Source organism: Bubalus bubalis, chromosome 8, assembly GCF_019923935.1.
Source record: "Bubalus bubalis isolate 160015118507 breed Murrah chromosome 8, NDDB_SH_1, whole genome shotgun sequence".
NCBI classification, from domain to species: Eukaryota; Metazoa; Chordata; class Mammalia; order Artiodactyla; family Bovidae; genus Bubalus; species Bubalus bubalis.
Genome location: NC_059164.1, coordinates 107,008,002 through 107,031,598, shown reverse-complemented (window position 1 = coordinate 107,031,598; position 23,597 = coordinate 107,008,002). Strand labels below are relative to the sequence as shown.

The following is a 23,597-nucleotide window of genomic DNA, read 5'->3' as shown; positions in this document are numbered from 1 at the left end:
AGCAACACGGACAGACTTGGAGATTATCATACTGAGTGAAGTAAGTCAGAAAGAGAAAAACCAATACAATACAGTCTCACTTATATGTGGAATCTAAAATAGGGCACAAATGAAACAAACTACAAAACAGAAACAGGCTCTCAGATATACAAAAAAGATTTATGGTTGCCAAGGGGAAGAAGGATGGGGGAAGGATGAAGTGGGATTTGGGGGTTAGCAGTTGAAAACTATTATATATAGAATGGATAAACAACAAGGTCTTACTGTATAGCACAGGGAACTGTATTCAATATTGCATGGTAAACCATAATGGAAAAGATAGAAAAAAGAATGTACATATGTATACATGTATGTAACTGAATCACTTTTCTGTACAATAGAAACACATTGTAAATAAATTATACATCAATTAAAAATTGATAATAGAAATGAATAGTGATCAAAAGACAAATTCTTGCTCTGTGAAAGACACTGGTAAGAATATAAAAACTCAAGCTGTAGAATGGAGGAAAATCTTTGTGCATATAGCAACAATAATTTGATTCTGAAATATATAAAGAACTCTTAAAATAGTAAGAAAACAAGCAACTCTATTTAAAAATGAGCCAAAAATCCTAACAGGCATCTTTCAAAGACAGACAGACAGATGGTAAATAACAGATGAAAAGATACTCCATGTCTCTGTCATCAGGAAAATACAAAGTGAAACAATAAAATATCATTATGCACTTAGTAGAATGGCTAAAATCCAGGAAACTGACAGCACCAAATAATGACTAGTGTGTGAATCAACAGGAACTTTCATATATTGCTGAAGAAAATTCATTTTCATTCAAGAAAATCATATAGTCACTTTGAAATTTTCACATTTTCTCAAAAAACTAAGCTTCCTCTTAACAACAGGATCTACAAATTGCACTGCCTGGTATGTATCCAAAGGATTTGAAATTTATGTCAACACAAAAACCTGCACAGAGATGTTTAAAGTAACTTTATTCATACTTGCTTAAATCTGAAAGTAATCAAGATGTTGTTTGGTAGGTAAATGGATAAATAAAACACGGTGCATTCAGACAAAGGAAATACATTCTCCATGAAAATGAAATGAACTATCAAGCAAAAATAAAGACAGAGGAAACAGATGCGTAGAATTGAGTGAAGGGAACCAATACGAAAAAAATTACATATTTTTCCTACCATATGATATTTGGGAAAGCCAAAACTATGGAGGGAATTGGGCTTCTCTGATGTCTCAGACGGTAAAGAATCTGCCTGCAATGCAGGAAACCCAGTTTTGATACTTAGGCTGGGAAGATTAGAGCATTCTTGCCTGGAGAATTCCATGCACAGAGGAGCCTGGTGGGCTATAGTCCATGGAGTCACAAAGAGTGGAACATGATTGAGTGACTACCTTTTTTCTTCTTTTCTGGAGGGAATTAAGTGATGAGTAGTTGCCAGAGATTTGCAAGAAGGGAAGAAGGAAGAGGTAATCGTTTAGGGCAGTGAAAATACTGTGTATGATAATATAATGGTGGATGTACATACCTGTACACCCATGCAAACACACAGAATATACAACACCATGAGTGAGTTCAAATGTACATTATGGACTTTGGGTGATGATGATGTGCTGATATAGGTGTGTGAATAACAATGTGCCACTCTGAAGGGGGATATTGATAACAGGGGAGGCTATACATGTTTGGACGCAGAGTGCTATACAGGGTGTCTGCAATTTCCACTCAATTTTGCAGTGACTCTGGAATTGCTCTAAAAAGTAAAGTTTATTACATAACAATGGGGAAAAGATGTAAAGAGACATCTCACCAAGGAAGATATACAGATAGCAAGGAAACAACTGCTAAAAAACTGAACATTACATGTCATCAAGGAATTTCATTTGAAAACTAGAATGAGATACCAGTGCAGATTTATGAGAACTGTGAAAATACAAAATATCCCTATACAGCTGTAGAAAGCTTGGTGCTTGCCATCTTTCTCAGAGATCCCAATCAGGAGTCCACACTGGCATTCCCATCGGTGCTCTGAGTCAGGCAAGACAACTAACAAATCCTCAAGCCATTCCCTGAAAACTCAAAAATAGTCTACATGATCCATTCTTCTTTTCCCCCTTTGAGGGAGTGTTGGGAGTTGGAGATATTCTCCTGATATTGACAAACTTGCCTGAATGCTTACTGTGTTTCTTCTTGGCATTGTGTTTTTCTGGGGTTTTGCTACCTATTATCTGATTTCCAGTGTTTTCACAAAGGAAATTAGGTCTATATGTTCTTGTCTCCATGGAGGAATGGAGGCTTAGGGATTCCTAGTCTTCCATCATATTGATGTTAGTGCTCTTCATTAAATCATGTCACCTTCCTGGGAATTTTGAGATTTCTTGCACCAGCAATCACATCTCTGAAGGGAAAAGAATGCACTGAACCAAAACTGGACCCTCCTTCACGTTGTCCCCTTCTTCCTCAGTACTCTGTGGAAGGCAGCCTTCACTTGAGCATTTCTTACACTGTAGACAAGAGGGTTCAGCAATGGGTTGAAAAGAGTATAAAACAGGAAAAGGATCTTCAGGTGTTCTTCTCGTTGACTGTTGTCGGGAACCATGTAAACGATCATGGCTAAGCCAAAGTAGAACCCAACCACACAGAGGTGGGAGGAACAGGTGGAGAAGGCTTTCTTGCGGCCCTCCTTTGACTGGATCTTCAGGATGGCCCAGAGAATATGCATATAGGAGACCAACATCAGGGAAAGGGGCCCGACTAAGATAAGAATGCCATCAGCAAAGAGGAATATTTCATTGATCCAGATGTCACCACAGGCCAATTTGAGGACAGAGCGAATTTCACAGAAGAAGTGGTTCACCTTCTGGGGCCCACAGAAGGGTAATCTTAACAAGAGAATTACTTGGACCAGGGCCAGGGCAAATCCACACACCCAGCAAGCAATGGCCAGGATGGAGCACATTCTCCAGTTCATGATGACCATGTACTGGAGGGGATGGCAGATTGCCACATACCTGTCATAGGACATCGCCAACAAAATGAGGCACTCCACAGAACCAAAACTCAATATGAGAAGCATCTGCAAATTGCATGGGACAAAGGAGATGGATTTCTTGTGTTTTGCTAGATTTGCCAGCAGATTGGGCAAATTGCTGGAAGCATAGAATATGTCAATAAGGCCCAAGTGGGAAAGGAAGAAGTACATGGGGGAGTGCAGCCTGGGGTCAAACCAAATGAGTCCCAAGATCATGCCATTTGCCAGCAGGTTGAATGTATATAACAGGGAGAAGATACCAAAGAGGAGCAATTCCACATTTTTGCTGAGCTGAAATCCCACCAGGATGAATTCTGTGATCTGTGTTTGGTTGCCCTCCATTGCCAGTGACAGTCTGCAAAGGACTGAAGTGTGATGGGAAGGTCAGGGCTGGATAGCAATGAAAATAGGAGTTATTTATGTGAAGTGAATTCAGAGGAAGCTTGTGTTGTCCCTACCTCCCTGAAGTTTTTTTCTTCAAAGTTCCTTTGCCTTTTTGTTTCTTAGTTTTTTTTGTGAAAATGAAAGGGAAGTCGCTCAGTTATGCCCGACTCTGCGACTCCATGGACTGTAGCCCCTCAGACTCCTTGGTCCATGGGATTTTCCAGGCATGAATACTGGAGTGGGTTGCTATTACTGGTAAGTATTAGGGATTATAACCATACTAGTATATATTATATAGGTTTCACTAATTTTTATTCATTTTTGGCTTATCACTTATTTTCTCCAAATGGACAGTGTATTAAGTTTCTATAGAACACTGAAAACTGAAGTAAAACCATATTTACATATTGACAATTTATTCCTAGACTCTTGGAAGGGTCCTTCTTCCTGCAACATTATTATATTGCATATATTATATATTTGTATAATATATATAAACAAATCTAGTGCAGTGAAGGAAATATAGTTGAGCTGTTAAAAATCCTGAAATATGATGCTGTGAAAGTGCTGCACTCCACATGCCAGCATATTTGGAAAACTCAGCAGTAGCCATAGAACTAGAAACAATCAGTTTTCATTCCAAACCCAACGAAAGACAACACCGAAGAATATTCAAACTATCATACAGTGGCACACATTTCAAATGCTAACAAAGTAAAGCTCAAACTCGGATTCAAAAGTACATGAGCCAAAATCTTCCAGATCTATAAGCTGGATTTCCAAAAGGCAGAGTAGCCAGAGATCAAATTAACAATATCCATTGGATCATAAAAAAGCAAGAGAATTCCAGAAAAAATCTATTCCTGCTTCATTGACTATGCTAAAGCCTTTGACTGTGTGGATCACAACAAACTGTGGAAAAGTCTTCATGAGATGGGAATACCAGACCATCTTACCTGCCTCCTGAGGAACCTGCTTTCAGGTCAAGAAGCAACAGTTAAAACTGGACATGGAACAACAGATTGGTTCAAAATTGGGAAAGGAGTTTGTCAAGGCTGTATACTGTCACCCAGCTTATTTAACTTATATGCAGAGTACATCTGCGAAATGCCAGGCTGGATGAATCATAACCTGGAATCAAGATTGCTGGGAGAAATATCAATAATCTCAAATATGCAGATGATACTACCCTAATGGCAGAAAGCGAAGAGGAACACAGAGCCTTTTGATGAAAGTGAAAGAGGAGAGTGAAAAAGCTTGCTTAAAATTCAGGATTCAAAAAACAAAGATCATGGCACCTGTCCGATCACTTGATGGTGATAGATGGGGGAAAATGGAAACAGTGGCAGATTTTATTTTCTGGGGCTCCAAAATCACTGTGCACAGGCTTCAAAAGTACATGAACCAAAAGCTTCCAGATCTTGGTTGAACAGTGCCTGCAGCCATGAAATTAAAAGATAATTCCTCCTTGGAGGGAAAACTATGACCAACCTAGACAGTATATTAAAAAGCAGAGATATCACTTTGCTGACAAATGTCCGTATTGTCCAAACTATGGTTTTTCCAGTAGTCATGTATGGATGTGAGAGTTGGATCATAAGGAAGTCTGAGCACTGAAAAACTGATGCTTTTGAACCATGGTGTTGGAGAAGACTCTTGAGAGTCCCTTGGATAGCAAGATCAAACTAGTCAATCCTAAAGGAAATCAACCCTGAATATTCCTTGGAGGACTGATGCTGAAGCTGAAACTCCAATATTTTGGCCACCTGATGCAAGAGCTGACTCATTAGAAAAGACCGTGCTGGGAAAGATTGAGGTCAGGAGGAGAAGGGGGTGATAGAGGATGAGATGGTTGGATGGAATCATCACTCAATGGACATGCGTTTGAACAACCAGGAGACAGTGAGGAGGGGAGACTGCCGTGCTGTAGTCATGGGATTGCACGTAGTTGGATAGCATATGTGACTGAACAACAACAACAACACATTTACATATATCAGTGTGTGTGTGTGTGTGTATGTGTGTGTGTTAAGTCGCTTCAGTCGTGTCTGACTCTTTGTGACCCTATGAACTGTAGCCCACCAGGCTCTCCTGTCCATGGGATTCTCCAGGCAAGAATACTAGGTTACCATGCCCTCATCTGGGTGATTTGTCTTCTCAACTCAGGGATGAAACCTGCATTTTTTACATCTCCTGCATTGGTAGGTGGGTTCTTTACAACTAGCACCCCACTGGGAAGCCCCATATATATTATGCATAATATATGAAATTACTATTAATATTATTATATTATTAATATATTATTACAGTAAAATAATGCATTTTACTGATGCTGGGAGAGATTGGGGGCAGGAAGAGAAGGGGACGACAGAGAATGAGATGGCTGGATGGCATCACCAACTCGATGGACGTGAGTTTGAGTGAACTCCGGGAGTTGGTGATGGACAGGGAGGCCTAGTGTGCTGCGATTCATGGGGTCACAGAGAGTTGGACACGACTGAGCAACTGAACTGAACTGAACTGACAGTAAAATATAGTCACTATATATACATTCAGAGATACACATACATATATATAATTTTGATGCATGTATAAATTCATAAAATATGACCCTAACATATATCTTGGAAAAAAATCTTTTTCAGTCAGTTGTATATTGCAGATATATGCATGAATTGTGACTAGAGAACTATCATGCAGCATTAAATTCATTTTAGTAGGGGAAGAATGGTCAAAATTGTGGTAATGATAATGACTAAACAGAATGTGAACAGTACAGATCTTAACAATGTAAAATGAATATTACAAAAGCCAACAAAAATCAGCTGTTATGCGAGGTGAATTACAAGAAATCATAAGAAAACCATTTTCCCCAGTTGTGAAATGGGAAGTTAAAAGTCAAGTGTTCAAATTTGAAGGATATAGTTTACAAACATTGAGATTTAGATTTCAGTTTCTGGCAAGATTAGAGACTACATACCCTACACCACACTCTTCTTTAAAAACAGCTAAGAGGCAGAAACCACTGAAGTGACTTAGCATGCACACAAAACTCGTCTTGAGCTGAGATAGTCTGGATTCAACTATTCTTACTGAAGGAAATTCCAAGATTTCATTTCAAACAGGGAACAAGTGATCCTAGAAAGAAAATTCACACTGTAAAAATACAGATCAAGGAAAGTAGCAATACATTTACAAAAATAAGCAGACACACTGTACAAAGAATTCTGGAAGTGTCCTCTGGGACCTAGAACAAGGCTGAACTAAATATGTAACAGTGTATATATTGGGAAGAGGCTAATGGGAATTAAAAGTTCTAATTTCCATGCATTTTGACAGACAATATAGCTACTGATGTTCATTAGACTTTTTCCACACACTTTTTCCTTAATCACTCAACTGTACTGAAAAATTTGATCCATGAGCAGCACATATTCCTATATATAAATGTAAAAGTTCTGCTTTAAGAAAAAGTAAGGGATTGACACCTGTCATTAAGTGAAAAATTGAATATCTTTACAGACAATTTGCTAAAATGTCTGAGTAAAATCAGGAAATTATTAACTCCCTGGAGGGACATGGGTTAAAAGACGGAATAGAAAAATCAAAAAAGTACTTCTCTCTAGAAAAGCAACATACAATATGGGAACCCCTGTAAAAAGAAGCCTCTTTGGACTTCTGGAATCTAATCAAAAGCTATAGCAGCAGTACACATGCTTAATATGGAAAACAAACCATCAACCTGAAAATCAATGGGAGACATCTGTAGCATTTTAACTTGCCCTGATTCCATCCCCCACTCTGTAGCTCAGGAGCAGTTCTAAAAAAGATAGTCTGCACTTCTGATGTACACTCACTACCAAAAGGAGCAGAATATACTTTACACGCACAGAATTCTGGATGTTGGCTTGACCTGTCTGGTGACTGGATAGGGAGGCCTGGCATACTGTAGTCCATGGGGTTGCAAAGAGTCAGAAACGACTAAGTGACTGAACTGAACTGAAGAAGCGGTATTAGAAGAGGTTTACCAAAAGTACCCCAGATTGTAGAAAGACCTTACTTAATCTCCAACATGATAAAAATGTATTCTGAAAGAGTAGAGTAAAGGTAAATGTACCCATAATGACATCGAAGAACTTCTGATAATTGAAGATAAAATTAATCTTAATATCAAAAATTTGAGATTAAGATAGATTAAATATAAATTCTTAATGAATATAAACAAACACAAATATTTGACCATTGTTTTCATGTTTTTTTTTTTTAAAATAATTTCCTAGGGCTACCTACAAATTACTGTTAGTTTTTAAAAAAAGTTTTAATATTTAATAAAAGCTATAATTTTATTTGCCTCCTTAAAAGTTTTCTTACAGTATTTCAATATTTAAATGTTCCGAGATCAAAAGGAAATATTAAAAAAAATTAAAGGTAAAAGAAAAGTATCTACACAGGAACAACAATTTCACTGACAGCAGATTTCTTATCAGCAGCACAAGATCTGAAGACAAGAGGTATTAAATATACACCAAGAGGCAGAGAGGCTCTCAGTCAAGAACGTGACAAGAACCGCAGGAACTCTCCTGAAGGAATGAGAACAAAAGAAGAGATTTATCCTATGTAAATTATAAACGTTTGGGGCATATATCTCTTTGCTGCTAAGTCGCTTCAATCGTGTCCGACTCTGTGCAACCCTACAGACGGCAGCCCACCAGGCTCTGCTGTCCCTGGGATTCTTCAGGCAACAACACTGGAGTGGGTTGCCATTTCCTTCTATATCTCTTTAGTATTCTAATAAAAATTCTTCCTTAATAAGCTCAGAAGTGAATTCAGAGTTAATCAAACACATATAAGTAATATTGAACAAACATTATAATAAAATATGACCTTATATTTAATAACTTATGAGCTATAAAGTGATTTTGATGCTTAAAATTATAAAAGTAAAATTTTAAAAATAAATGAAGAGATGTATTTGAACATGAAGAATACTACCTTTTTCAAGAGGCTTTCATAACACTGAAAGATTTTAAATTCATTACAATAAATTATTAATGTTGATGTTAGCACTTATAGATTACCATCAATAGAAAATGATGTAGACTCTATTATTTTCAAATTACCGTGCCAACAAATGAAACACTAAAGCATTATCAATCAAAAGGAAGGTAAAAGGCAAGAAAATAGAAAAAGAGAAGCAAAAAAATTGTTGATATTCAGAAACACAAAATATGCTGATATAAATAAGTCTATGTATATCCATTAATGTACCAAATGTAAATGAATTATATTCATCGAGCAAAAGACAAAGATGATCATATCAGATCAAAAACAGAAAATCTACTTATGAACTTCTTAGAACACTCACACCTACACATAAATGCACACAAGCATACATGAACACCCCAAACCAAAAAAGACTGATAATAAAATAATGAAAAAAAAGGGTTCATGCCTACAGTGACGGTAGTGGCAATACTGATATAAGACCTAAGCACAGGTGGGCATACAAAGGATGCTACAAAGTCAGGATAAGGTGAGCAATCTGCTAAAAGAGGAAAATGCATGGTGTGCTTATTCCCTATGAAATAAGTACACTTTATACAGCAGGAAACTTGTTTACCCCAGAAAAACATACAAAAACATTATTAATGATAGTAAAACTTTAAAAGCTTTCCCTTTGAGTTAGGAAATGATTTTAACATGCTTTATTTAAACCACTTCTTTTTAATGTTGATTCAGGAACCATCTGACATTAAGACAAAAAGAAACAATAGAAGGGCTAGGATTTAAAATGGAAAATAAAATATAATTATTGAAAACATATTTGCATATATTAAAAATAAATGTTTATAGATGGTCTACTATTACAAATAAGTAAATATCCAAAAATTTGGGCTCAAGGATGATGTACAAATGGGGAGATTTACATACTTTGTTTATGGAATGATCATTTTGTAAAGATTGCAAATCTCTCCAAATTGTTCTATTGGTTCAATAAAATAAAAATCAGAATCCAAGGTTAGTTCAAGTATAGAAATTGAGAACCTAACTATAAATTTCATATTAGAGGAAAAATGAAAAATGAATTAAAAGAAATGAGGACAATTTCAGGGACCTCTAGGACAATATTAAACACTACAACATTCGAATCATAGGGGTCCCAGAAGAAGAAGACAAAAAGAAAGACCATGAGAAAATACTTGAGGAGATAATAGTTGAAAACTTCCCTAAAATGGGAAAGGAAATAATCACTCAAGTCCAAGAAACCCAGAGAGTCCCAAACAGGATAAACCCAAGGTGAAACACCCCAAGACACATATTAATCAAATTAACAAAGATCAAACACAAAGAACAAATATTAAAAGCAGCAAGGGAAAAACAACAAATAACACACAAGTGAATTCCCATAAGGATAACAGCTGATCTTTCAATAGAAACTCTTCAAGCCAGGAGGGAATGGCAAGACATACTTAGAGTGATGAAAGAAAATAGCGTACAGCCCAGATTATTGTACCAAGCAAGGATCTCATTCAAATATGAAGGAGAAATCACAAGCTTCTCAGACAAGCAAAAGCTGAGAGAATTCAGCACCACCAAACCAGCTCTCCAACATATACTAAAGGATATTTTTTAGACAGGAAACACAAAAAACGGTGTATACATTCGAACCCAAAACAATAAAGTAAATGGTAACAGGATCATACTTATCAGTAATTACCTTAAACATAAATGGGTTGAATGCCCCAACCAAAAGACAAAGACTGGCTGAATGGATACAAAAACAAGACCCCTACATATGTTGTCTACAAGAGACCCACCTCACAACAGGGGAGACATACAGACTGAAAGTGAAGGGCTGGAAAAACATTTTCCATGCAAATAGGGACCAAAAGAAAGCAGGAGTAGCAATACTCATATCAGATAAAATAGACTTTAAAACAAAGGCTGTGAAAAGAGACAAAGATGGTCACTACATAATGATCAAAGGATCAATCCAAGAAGATATAACAATTATAAATATATATGCACCCAACACGGGAGCACAGCAATATGTAAGACAAATGCTAACAAGTATGAAAGGAGAAATGAACAATAACACAATAATAGTGGGAGACTTTAATACACCACTCACACCTATGGATAGATCAACTAAACAGAAAATTAACAAGGAAACACAAACTTTAAATGATACAATAGACCAATTAGACCTAATTGATATCTATAGGACATTTCATCCCAAAACAATGAATTTCATCTTTTTCTCAAGCGCACATGGAACCTTCTCCAGGATAGATCATATCCTGGGCCATAAATCTAGCCTTGGTAAATTCAAAAAAATAGAAATCATTCCAAGCATCTTTTCTGACCACAATGCAGTAAGATTAGATCTCAATTACAGGAGAAAAACTACTAAAAATTCCAACATATGGAGGCTGAATAACACGCTGCTGAATAACCAACAAATCACAGAAGAAATCAAAAAAGAAATCAGAATTTGCATAGAAATGAATGAAAATGAAAACACAACAACCCAAAACCTGTGGGACACCGTAAAAGCAGTCCTAAGAGAAAGTTCCTAGCAATACAGGCATACCTCAGAAAACAAGAAAAAAGTCAAATAAATAACCTAACTCTACACCTAAAGCAATTAGAAAAGGAAGAAATGAAGAACCCTAGGGTTAGTAGAAGGAAAGAAATCTTAAAAATGAGGGCAGAAATAAATGCAAAAGAAACAAAAGAGACCATAGCAAACATCAACAAAGCCAAAAGCTGGATCTTTGAAAGGATAAATAAAATTGACAAACCATTAGCCAGACTCATCAAGAAACAAAGGGAGAAAAATCAAATCAATAAAATTAGAAATGAAAATGGAGAGATCACAACAGACAACACAGAAATACAAAGGATCATAAGAGACTACTATCAACAATTATATGTCAATAAAATGGACAACGTGGAAGAAATGGACAAATTCTTAGAAAAGTACAACTTTCCAAACTGGACCAGGAAGAAATAGAAAATCTTAACAGACCCATCACAAGCACGGAAATTGAAACTGTAATCAAAAATCTTCCAGCAAACAAAAGCGTAGGTCCAGACGGCTTCACAGCTGAATTCTACCAAAAATTTAGAGAAGAGCTAACACCTATCCTACTCAAACTCTTCCAGAAAATTGCATAGGAAGGTAAACTTCCAAACTCATTCTATGAGGCCACCATCACCCTAATACCAAAACCTGACAAAGATGCCACATAAAAAGAAAACTACAGGCCAATATCACTGATGAACATAGATGCAAAAATCCTTAACAAAATTCTAGCAGTCAGAATCCAACCACACATTAAAAAGATCACACACCATGACCAAGTGGGCTTGATCCCAGGGATGCAAGGATTCTTCAATATCCGCAAATCAATCAATGTAATACACCACACTAACAAATTGAAAAATAAAAACCATATGATTATCTCAATAGATGCGGAGAAAGCCTTTGACAAAATTCAACATCCATTTATGATAAAAACTCCAGAAAGCAGGAATAGAAGGAACATACCTCAACATAATAAAAGCTATATATGACAAACCCACAGCAAACATTATCCTCAATGGTGAAAAATTGAACGCATTTCCTCTAAGGTCAGGAACAAGACATGGGTGCCCAATTTCACCATTACTATTCAACATAGTTTTGGAAGTTTTGGCCACAGCAATCAGAGCAGAACAAGAAATAAACGGAATCCGAATTGGAAAAGAAGAAGTAAAACTCTCACTATTTGCAGATGACATGATCCTCTACATAGAAAACCCTAAAGACTCCACCAGAAAATTACTAGAACTCATCAATGATTATAGTAAAGTTGCAGGATATAAAATCAACACACTGGAATCCCTTGCATTCCTATACACTAATAATGAGAAAACAGAAAGAGAAATTAAGGAAACAATTCCATTCACCATTGCAATGAAAAGAATAAAATACTTAGGAATATATCTACCTAAAGAAACTAAAGACCTATATATTGAAAACTATAAAGCACTGGTGAAAGAAATCAAAGAGGACACTAATAGATGGAGAAATTTACCGTGTTCATGGATTGGAAGAATCAATATAGTGAAAATGAGTATACTCCCCAAAGCAATTTATAGATTCAATGCAATCCCTATCAAGCTACCAACAGTATTCTTCACAGAGCTAAAACAAATAATTTCACAATTTGTATGGAAATACAAAAAACCTCGAGTAGCCAAAGCGATCTTGAGAAAGAAGAATGGAACTGGAGGAATCAACCTACCTGACTTCAGGCTCTACTACAAAGCCACAGTTATCAAGACAGTATGGTACTGGCACAAAGACAGAAATATAGATCAATGGAACAAAATAGAAAGCCCAGAGATAAATCCACGCACATATGGACACCTTATCTTTGACAAAGGAGGCAAGAATATACAATGGATTAAAGACAATCTCTTTATCAAGTGGTGCTGGGAAAACTGGTCAACCACTTGTAAAAGAATGAAACTAGAACACTTTCTAACACCATACACAAAAATAAACTCAAAATGGATTAAAGATCTAAACGTAAGACCAGAAACTATAAAACTCTTAGAGGAGAACATAGGCAAAACACTCTCTGACATACATCACAGCAGGATCCTCTATGACCCACCTCCCAGAATATTGGAAATAAAAGCAAAAATGAACAAATGGGACCTAATTAACCTTAAAAGCTTCTGCACAACAAAGGAAACTATTAGCACGGTGAAAAGACAGCCTTCAGAATGGGAGAAAATAATAGCAAATGAAGCAACTGACAAACAACTAATCTCAAAAATATACAAGCAACTCCTACAGCTCAACTCCAGAAAAATGAATGACCCAATCAAAAAATGGGCCAAAGAACTAAATAGACATTTCTCCAAAGAAGACATACACATGGCTAACAAACACATGAAAAGATGCTCAACATCACTCATTATCAGAGAAATGCAAATCAAAACCACTATGAGGTACCATTTCACACCAGTCAGAATGGATGCGATCCAAAAGTCTACAAGCAATAAATGCTGGAGAGGGTGTGGAGAAAAGGGAACCCTCTTACACTGTTGGTGGGAATGCAAACTAGTACAACCACTATGGAGAACAGTGTGGAGATTCCTTAAAAAACTGGAAATAGAACTGCCTTATGATCCAGCAATCCCACTGCTGGGCATACACACTGAGGAATCCAGAATTGAAAGAGACACATGCACCCCAATGTTCATCGCAGCACTGTTTATAATAGCCAGGACATGGAAGCAACCTAGATGTTCATCAGCAGATGAATGGATAAGTAAACTGTGGTACATATACACAATGGAGTATTACTCAGCCATTAAAAAGAATACATTTGAATCAGTTCTAATGAGGTGGATGAAACTGGAGCCTATTATACAGAGTGAAGTAAGCCAGAAAGAAAAACACCAATACAGTATTCTATACACATATATATGGAATTTAGAAAGATGGTAACAATAACCCTGTGTACGAGACAGCAAAAGAGACACTGATGTATAGAACAGTCTTATGGACTCTGTGGGAGGGGGAGAGGGTGGGAAGATTTGAGAGAATGGCATTGAAACATGCATAATATCATGTATGAAACGAGTGGCCAGTCCAGGTTCGATACACGATACTGGGTGCTTGGGGCTGGTGCACTGGGATGACCCAGAGGGATGGTATGGGGAGGGAGGAGGGAGGAGCGTTCAGGATGGGGAACACATGTATACCTGTGGCGGATTCATTTTGATATTTTGCAAAACCAATACAATATTGTAAAGTTTAAAAATAAAATAAAATTTAAAAAATTTCATATGAAATTATAAAAATGAAGCAGAATAAGGCAATTTTAAAGAATAAAGGAAAAGTACTTACTTGGTGGGATACTGAGACCTACAAGGCTATAGTACCTTTATACAGTCAATATTTTATTGGAGCAAGGATAAATAAACAGACCAATCAAAGAGCAAGGTTTACTCAGAAATTCAGAAATGTATGCACACAAACATGCTTACACATACATACCTGAACCAAGACAAAGGCAATGGGGTTTTTAATAAATAATTATGGATCAATAGACTATCTAAATGAATAAAACCTAAAACATGACTTCTACCATTATACTACAAAAATTCAGGTAGGTTTTCTTTTCTTTTATTTTTTAATTTTATTTTATTTTTAAATTTTACATAATTGTATTAGTTTTGCCAAATATCAAAATGAATCTGCCACAGGTATACATGTGTTCCCCATCCTGAACCCTCCTCCCTCCTCCCTCCCCATACCATCCCTCTGGGTCGTCCCAGTGCACCAGCCCCAAGCATTCAGTATCGTGCATCGAACCTGGACTGACAACTCGTTTCATACATGATATTTTACATGTTTCAATGCCATTCTCCCAAATCTTCCCACCCTATCCCTCTCCCACAGAGTCCATAAGGCTGTTCTATACATCAGGTAGGTTTTAGAATTAATCATAAAAGATGAAAACAAGCTTTGTAGAACATTAATTAATGCTTTATAGTGAAAGCATCAGAGAGAAGAAAAGTTTCTGCAACAAAATAAAAAACAGTATTAAAGAAAAGATTGATAAAATTAAGAGCCTAACTCCTGTCTACCTAGAGGCATCATTAAGAGAATAAAAATGAAATCTACAGAGTGGAAGGAAATGTTTATAACATATGCAATCAATAGTATTCATATTCAGAATATGTAAAGAATTTCTGTATATTGATACTGAAAAGATAGACAATCCAATTTAAATTGGGCAAAATATGTGAACATACATCATACATACATGAAATCATAGATACTCTCAAGCAGGTTGACTCATCCAGCTAATAAAAGTGACTCCAAAGCCTTCATCCTATATCAGTGCATGCCTGTAACATTCAAGTTTTAGGTACTGATGTTACAATAAATGTTAGCATAAACATCACAGCATTCAGGTTCTGTACACTGGCTGTTGGTTTAACTGCCGGTTCTGGTCTATCTTCCTGTCTTGAGTTGTGTGCTTAGGGACTCAGCAACTTAGTTTAATGTAGAATTTTCTTTTTGTACATATTCATATATTTGCAGATAAATCTAATCTGCAGTAGCTTGAGTTATCTTACAAGTAGTAGCTCCCTGATAACACTGCCTGATTCTTGGCTCCCAGACTTGTGCTCTCAAACAACTGTCTTTCTTTGTCATCTCTGTTGGGATCTCCCAGTTATTTGACATTAGTTTCTAAGTCCAGCTGCCAGTAATCAATATCTCTAAAATTCATTCTGTATTTCATATATGTTGTCATTACAGTTTAAAAGAATATACTTGTCACATATTAGAATATACCTTAGAGGAGATTCAGTTAATATATTTAAATTATTACATTATATTATATATACTGAGAAAAGTTTATTTAGTAAGAAAGTTATAAGCAGCATTAATAAGCATTATATATAATTTTACATTGCAAGATGACTATCAGAGGGTTGTATCTTTATATATGCATTAGTCCTAGAACATTTCCTCAGTTCAGTTCAGTCCAGTCACTCAGTCATGTCCAGCTATTTGTGACTCCATGGACTGATACACACTAGGCTTTCCTGGAGCTTGCTCAAACTCACGTCCATTGAGTCAGTGATGCCATCCAACCATTTCATCCTCTATCCTCCCCTTCTCCTCCTGCCTTCAATCTTGCCCAGCAACAAGGTCTTTTCCAATGATCTTACCTCACATCTACAGGAAATAATCACTGCTTTCCTTGACTTGCTGCAGAAGTGAAACCCTTTGGTCCAACACCTCAACTAGCTGAGGGGACTCTGATAGCTTAGAAGCTCAGGTCTATGGAGGTCGATGGAGAATGCCTTTCCAGTAACTTCGTGTTAGCGGGCCATCAACTCTTATCTTATACACAACAGAAGTCAGACAATATGAACACGAAAACTCTGTTAGCCTCCTAAATATTGACTAGAATTATACTATTAAAATGCTGAAATAAGGGTGAGAATAATGAAATTACTGTAGTGTCGAGGAAGTTAGTCAGCAAATTTGGAAAACTCAGCAGTGGCCACAGGACTGGAAAAGGTCAGTCTTCATTCCAATCCCAAAGAAAGGCAATGCCGAAGAATGCTCAAACTACCGCACAATTGCAATTATCTCACACGCTAGTAAAGTAATGCTCAAAATTCTCCAAGCCAGGCTTCAGCAATACGTGAACTTCCAGATGTTCAAGCTGGTTTTAGAAAAGGCAGAGGAACCAGAGATCAGATTGCCAACATCCACTGGATCATCAAAAAAGCAAGAGAATTCCAGAAAAACATCTATCTCTGCTTTATTGACTATGTCAAAGCCTTTGACTGTGTGGATCACAATAAGCTGTGGAAATTCTGAAAGAGATGGGAATACCAGACCACCTGACCTGCCTCTTGAGAAAGCTACATGCAGGTCAGGAAGCAACAGTTAGAACTGGATGTGGAACAACAGACTGGTTCCAAATAGGAAAAGGAGGATGTCAAGGCTGCATATTGTCATCCTGCTCATTTAACTTATATGCAGAGTACATCATGAGAAACGCTGGGCTGGAAGTAGCAAAAGCTGGAATCAAGATTGCTGGGACAAATATCAATAACCTCAGATATGCAGATGACACCACCCTTATGGCAGAAAGTGAAGAGGAACTAAAGAGCCTCTTGATGAAAGTGAAAGTGGAGAGTGAAAAAGTTGGCTTAAAGCTCAACATTCAGAAAACTAAGATCATGGCATCTGGTCCCATCACTTCATGGGAAATAGATGGGGAAACAGTGGAAACAGTGTCAGACTTTATTTGTTGGGCTCCAAAACCACTGCAGATGGTGACTGCAGCCATGAAATTAAAAGATGCTTACTCCTTGGAAGGAAAGTTATGACCAACCTAGATAGAATATTGAAAAGCAGAGATACTACTTTGCCAACAAAAGTCCATCTAGTCAAGGCTATGGTTTTCCCAGTGGTCATTTATGGATGTGAGAGTTGGACTGTGAAGAAAGCTGAGCGCTGAAGAATTGATGCTTTTTAACTGTGCTGTTGGAGGAAACTCTTGCGAGTTGCTTGGACTGCAAGGAGGTTCAGCCAGTCCATCCTAAAGGAGATCAGTCCTGGGTGTTCATTGGAAGGACTGATGTTGAAGCTGAAACTCCAATACTTTGGCCACCTCATTGAAAGAGTTGACTCATTGGAAATGACCCTGATGCTAGGCGGGATTGGGGGCAGGAGCAGAAGGGTACGACAGAGGATGAGATGGCTGGATGGGATCACTGACTCGATGGATATGAGTTTGAGTAAACTCCAGGAGTTGGTGATGGACAGGGACCGTGGCATGCTGTGATTCATGGGGTCGCAAAGAGTCGGACACGACTGAGCAACTGAACTGAACTGAGAGGAAGTTGTTAGAAATACTATGCCTGACTGTAACATTACAAAGATAGGATTACCCTGATTTTCCTTATGCATTTGGTAATACTTAACAATGATTTATTTTAATTTCAAGCATTACAAAATAGAGAAATATCTTTTGCAGTAGGGACATTTTACCATATTTTTACCCGGTAGAACTTTCCCCCCAAATTGGTAAGTGACAATGGCAGTCATATTTGTGTGAGGATGACAAAGAGTTATCCTCAGAGGAGGACAACCATCCCTGGAGAGTAACACTGGACAACAAATCACGATAAGCTAACCTGGTACTTATACAAGATTCTCTGCTACAAAAGAAATACTAATGGGATCTTTATCACATAGCTAGAGGATTTCTCCCTGTTCTTTACTAACGCCTCCCCACTGGGCAGCAAAGAAAGGAGCCCCCTTGTTCTCACTTCCTGGCAGGAGGATATTTCCAGGAGCAGATGGTCCTTAGCAGGGGAAGAAATGAAAGACAGTGGAAGACAAGTCACACAACACCTCCGGCTTCATCATTTGGTAGGAGAGGCATCAGCTCTAGATGGCTCTTCTGCCCCTTTTTGTTTGATACCAAGACTCAGGGACATTGAGTTTCACCAGCCCCTTCCTTCCTATATGCAGGACCAGGGAGGGACTCTGATCAGGAGGAGTAAGAAACCTACATTTAGACAGCATGAGTATCAGAGGTTATTCTGAGATCCCAGGCACAGTGCAAGGGTCTTCATGAAGGTGGCTTTTCCTTCTTCCTAAACCTGATAATTGTTTCCAATCTTCTGTCCTGCTCTTCTGTACCTGGTAACCATTGTAAAAATAATAATTTCTACAAAGGGGTTGTGGTACAATTGCTGGAATTAATTAAATTGGGATTGAATGTTACAGGAAACTCACAGAGATGGAAATGGTTGGAGCTGAGTTGCCTGCTCCCTGAAGCGAGTACAAGGATGATAAGTCCCAGACACCTTTTCCGTACTGACGGAGGAAACAGAATTCAGGAGTCTCTAGGTCTGAGTGCTTTAGAGTCTGATCACCTAAAACCAACCCATTCCCCAGACAGAGTCCTGTGGAGCTCAGGGAACAATTACTATGTCTCTTTTTACCTTTCTCCATTTCCCCCACAAAGTAGTACAAATACTCTCCCTTCCCTCTGGGTTTCCTGATTTGTTATTTAAAAGAGTTTGTGTCTCTGTGTGTGTGTGCTCCTGCTTATGCAGGAGAAAATCTCAAGAAAAATGGCAAAGATCTCCGTATTCAAGAGAATCTTGCTATAAAAATTTTTAACAGATAAGTCATACTCTATTGATTACGTCCCATAGTACAGTCTCCAAGGATAGGAATGCAGTATATACTTGACATTGATTCTGCTTCTGTATTCTAATTTTAGAAAGATTCATAATGTAATAAATATGACTCCCATGGACCTTATTAAAGTAGCCCCTCAGAGAACTCTCTCTCAGGGAGTGAACAATCTCTGTCTGCTGAAAAGTGTTAATGTGTAATAATTATAGAAATTTTCCATTGCAAATACTAATCATTACTTGGAAAGCTTTGGAGATGGAATCCTATGGCCTCAGTGCTTTCTTGCTTTAATATACTTTTTAAGTATGTGTCCCATTTTGAAAACACTTTTTCCAGAAATACATGTTCTACATTTAGAGAGGCCGCTGTCCCTTTCTGTTGTAAACACATCGTTGTAAGCACTGACTTTAGATGAGACATGGCTTTGCCTGCACCCACGAATCCAGAGACAACACAAAGCGTGATGACTCAGATCCCTTAAATTCATGAGTGTTCACATTGATTTGGACTTTGACGTTCCCCGAAAGTATACTGTATTTCACTGGTCTTCTCTCAGATGACTTTTTCTCTTATTTTCTTTCTTTAAGCTTCTATAAGTCCTTCCACCCATAGTCTCAGCTAGTAATTGAGAGTAACTGAGAACACAGAAACAATAAGATGAGTTTGTACACTACTAACACATTAATTAATTAATCTTTGCATTTGTCCCAACTTGCCTTCTCTTACTCAGGAGTCATGAGTTTTCTCCCTAGTGAAGGACAGCCCCAAACTTATGCTATGAATTCAAACCCTCTCTCAAGAACTTCTCTCAAGCAATAAAATCTCTGTTCCTATCTGACTTGCACACAGTGGGTTAGAATGCGAAACTCTAAATTTTAAAGATGCTAATTATGCATTTACCCCACATCCAAGGTCAGGAGCAGTGGCTGTGTTTCACTGGACTGGCCTTGAGGATATACCCCATGTCCAAGGTCAGAGAAACCCCAGTAAGATGGTAGGTGCTGGAGTGACAGTGAAGAGATACCCGACATCCAAGGGCAAAGGAGAAGCCCCAGCAAGATGGTAGGAGGGGGTGAATTCACGATTCGAATCAAACCCCATTCCCGCCAGAGACGCTGAGAGGGCTCAAACAAACCTTGTGTGCGCCAGGGCCCAGGGATTCCACAGAGACTGAGACAGAACTGTGTTTGAGTGTCTCCTGTGGAGAAAAGGGTCAGAGGTGGACTGCCACAGGGACAGGGGCTCTAGGTGCAGCAGATTTGGGTATGGCATAAGCCCTCTTGGAGGAGGTCACCTTTAAACCCAACATAAAGCTACCAGAACTTAAACAGGACTGGGAAGAAGACTCTTGGAGGACATAAACAGAACCTTGTGCCCCAGGACCCAGAAGAAGGGAGCAGAAACACCGTGGGAAACTGACCCTTACTTGCTTGTGAGTGTCCATAAGTCTCCAGAGGAGATGTGGGTTCGTGGTGGCCTGCTGCAGGATTGGGGGTAGTGAGTGTAGCATGGGATCTTTTGAAGGAGGTCACCATTATCTTCATTACCTCCAACATATTTTGGCCCCAGGTAAATAGCAGGACTGTGATCCATGTGATTAGATTGACTAGTTTTCTGTGATTATGGTTTCAGTGTGTCTGCCCTCTGATGCCTCTCAGACACACTGAAACCATAATCACAGAAAACTAGTCAATCTAATCACACAGATCACAGCCTGGTCTAATTCAATGAAACTAAACCATGCCCTGTGGGGCCACCCAAGATGGGCAGGTCATAGTGCAGAGGTCTGACAGAATGTGGTCCACTGGAGAAGGGAATGGCAAACCACTTCAGTATTCATGCCTTGAGAACCCCATGAACAGCATGAAAAGGCAAAATGATAGGATACTGAAAGAGGAACTCCCCAAGTCAGTAGGTGCCCAATATGCTACTGGAGATCAGTGGAGAAATAACTCCAGAAAGAATGAAGGGATGGAACCAAAGCAAAAACAATACCCAGTTGTAGATGAGACTGGTGATAGAAGCAAGGTCCAATGCTGTAAAGAGCAATATTGCATAGAAATCTGGAATGTTAGGTCCATGAATTAAGGCAAATTGGAAATGGTCAAACAGGAGATGGCAAGAGTGAACACTGACATTCTAGGAATCAGCAAACTAAAATGGACTGGAATGGGTGAATTTAACTCAGATGACCATTATAAAAACTACTGGGGGCAGAAATCCCTTAGAAGAAATGGAGTAGCCATCATGATCAACAAAAGAGTCCGAAATGCAGTACTTGGATGCAATCTCAAAAACGACAGATGATCTCTGTTCGTTTCCAAGGCAAATCATTCAATATCACAGTAATCCAAGTCTATGGTTCAACCAGTAACAGTGAAGAAGCTGAAGTTGAACGGTTCTATGAAGACCTACATGATCTTTTAGAGCTAGCACCCAAAAAAGATGTCCTTTTCATTATAGGGGACTGGAATGCAAAAGTAGGAAGTCAAGAAACACCTGGGGTAACAAGCAAATTAGGCCTTGGAATACAGAATGAAGCAGGGCAAAGGCTAATAGAGTTTTGCCAAGAGAATGCACTGGTCATAGCAAACACCCTCTTAAACAACACAAGAGAAGACTATACACATGGACATCACCAATGGTCAACACTGAAATCAAAATGATTATATTCTTTGCAGCCAAAGATGGAGAAGCTCTATACAGTCAGCAAAAACAAGACCATGAGCTGACTGTGGCTCAGACCATGAACTCCTTATTGCCAAATTCAGACTTAAATTGAAGAAATTAGGGAAAACCACTAGACCATTTAGGTATGACCTAAATCAAATCCCTTATGATTATACAGTGGAAGTGAGAAATAGATTCAAGGGACTAGATCTGATAGACAGAGTGCCTGATGAACTATGGATGGAAGTTTGTGACATTGTACAGGAGACAGGGGTAAATATCATCCCAAAGGGGGAAAAAAATGCAAAATGGCTGTCTGGGGAGGCCTTACAAATAGCTGTGAAAAGATGAAAAGTGAAAAGCTAGGAGAAAAGGAAAGATATAGGTATCTGAATGCAGAGTTCCAAAGAATAGCAAGCAGAGATAAGAAAGACTTCCTGAACAATCAATGCAAAGAAATGGAGGAAAACAACAGAATGGGAAAGACTAGAGATGTCTTACAGAAAATTAGAGATACCAAGGGAATATTTCATGCAAAGATGGACTCGATAAAGGTTAGAAATGCTATGGACCTAACAGAAGCAGAAGATATTAAGAAGAGGTGGCAAGAATACTCAGAAGAACTATATAAAAAAGATCTTCATGACCAAGATAATCACGATGGTGTGATCATTCACCTAGAGCCAGACATCCTGGAATGTGAAGTCCAGTGGGCCTTAGAAAGCATCACTACGAACAAAGCTAGGGGAGGTGATGGAATTCCAGGTGAGCTATTCCAAATCCTGAAAGTTGATGCTGTGAAAGTGCCATACTCAATATGCCAGCAAATTTGGAAAACTCAGCAGTGGCCACAGGACTGGAAAAGGTCAGTTTTCATTCCAATCCCAAAGAAAGGCAATGCTGAAGAATGTTCAAACGACCACCCAATTGCACTCATCTCACATGCTAGTAAAGTCATGCTCAAAATTCTCCAAGCCAGGCTTCAGCAATACATGAACCGTGAACTTCCAGATGTTCAAGGTGGATTTAGAAGAGGCCATAGAACCAGACATCAAATTGTCAATGTCCGCTGGATCGTCAAAAAAGCAAGAGAGTTCCAGAAAATATCTATTTCTGCTTTATTGACTATGCCAAATCCATGGACTGTGTGGATCACAATAAACTGTGGAAAATTCTGAAAGAGATTGGAATACCAGACCACCTGACCTTCCTCTTGAGAAACCTGTATGCAGGTCAGGAAGCAACAGTTAGAACTGAACATGGAACAACAGACTGGTTCCAAATAAGAAAAGGACTATGTCAAGGCTGTATATTGTCACCCTGCTCATTTAACTTATATGCAGGGTACATCATGAGAAATGCTGGGCTGGAAGAAGCACAAGCTGGAATCAAGATTGCCAGGAGAAATATCAATAACCTCAGATATGCAGATGACACCACCCTTAGGGCAGAAATGAAGAAGAACTTAAAAGCCTCTTGAAAACTAAGATCATGGCATCCAGTCCCATCACTTCATGGCAAATAGATGGGAAAGAGCGGCAGACTTTACTTTCTGGGCTCCAAAATTACTGCAGATGGTGATTGCAGCCATGAAATTAAAAGACGCTTATTCCTTGGCAGGAAAGTTATGACCAACATAGACAGCATATTAAGAAGCAGAGAGATTACTTTGCCAACAAAGGTCCATCTAGTCAAGGCTACGGTTTTTCTGAACACTGAAGAAATTGAGCACTGAAGAACTGAT

At 38.3% G+C, this 23,597-nt stretch overlaps 1 protein-coding gene across 1 annotated transcript; it reads right to left on the bottom strand.

The window, feature by feature from the left end:
• Positions 1–2,457: 2,457 nt before the first annotated feature.
• LOC102393084 (olfactory receptor 2A2-like) lies at positions 2,458–3,411 on the bottom strand. The gene has a single exon (XM_025290752.3). The coding sequence runs from the start codon at positions 3,388–3,390 to the stop codon at positions 2,458–2,460; it is 933 nt and encodes a 310-aa protein (XP_025146537.3). The 5' UTR covers positions 3,391–3,411.
• Between the last annotated feature and the right edge of the window lie 20,186 nt (positions 3,412–23,597).

Coding starts and splice junctions, on each gene's coding strand:
- LOC102393084 (XM_025290752.3), bottom strand. CDS start 3,390: ATGGAGGGCAACCAAACACAGATCACAGAATTCATCCTGGTGGGATTT.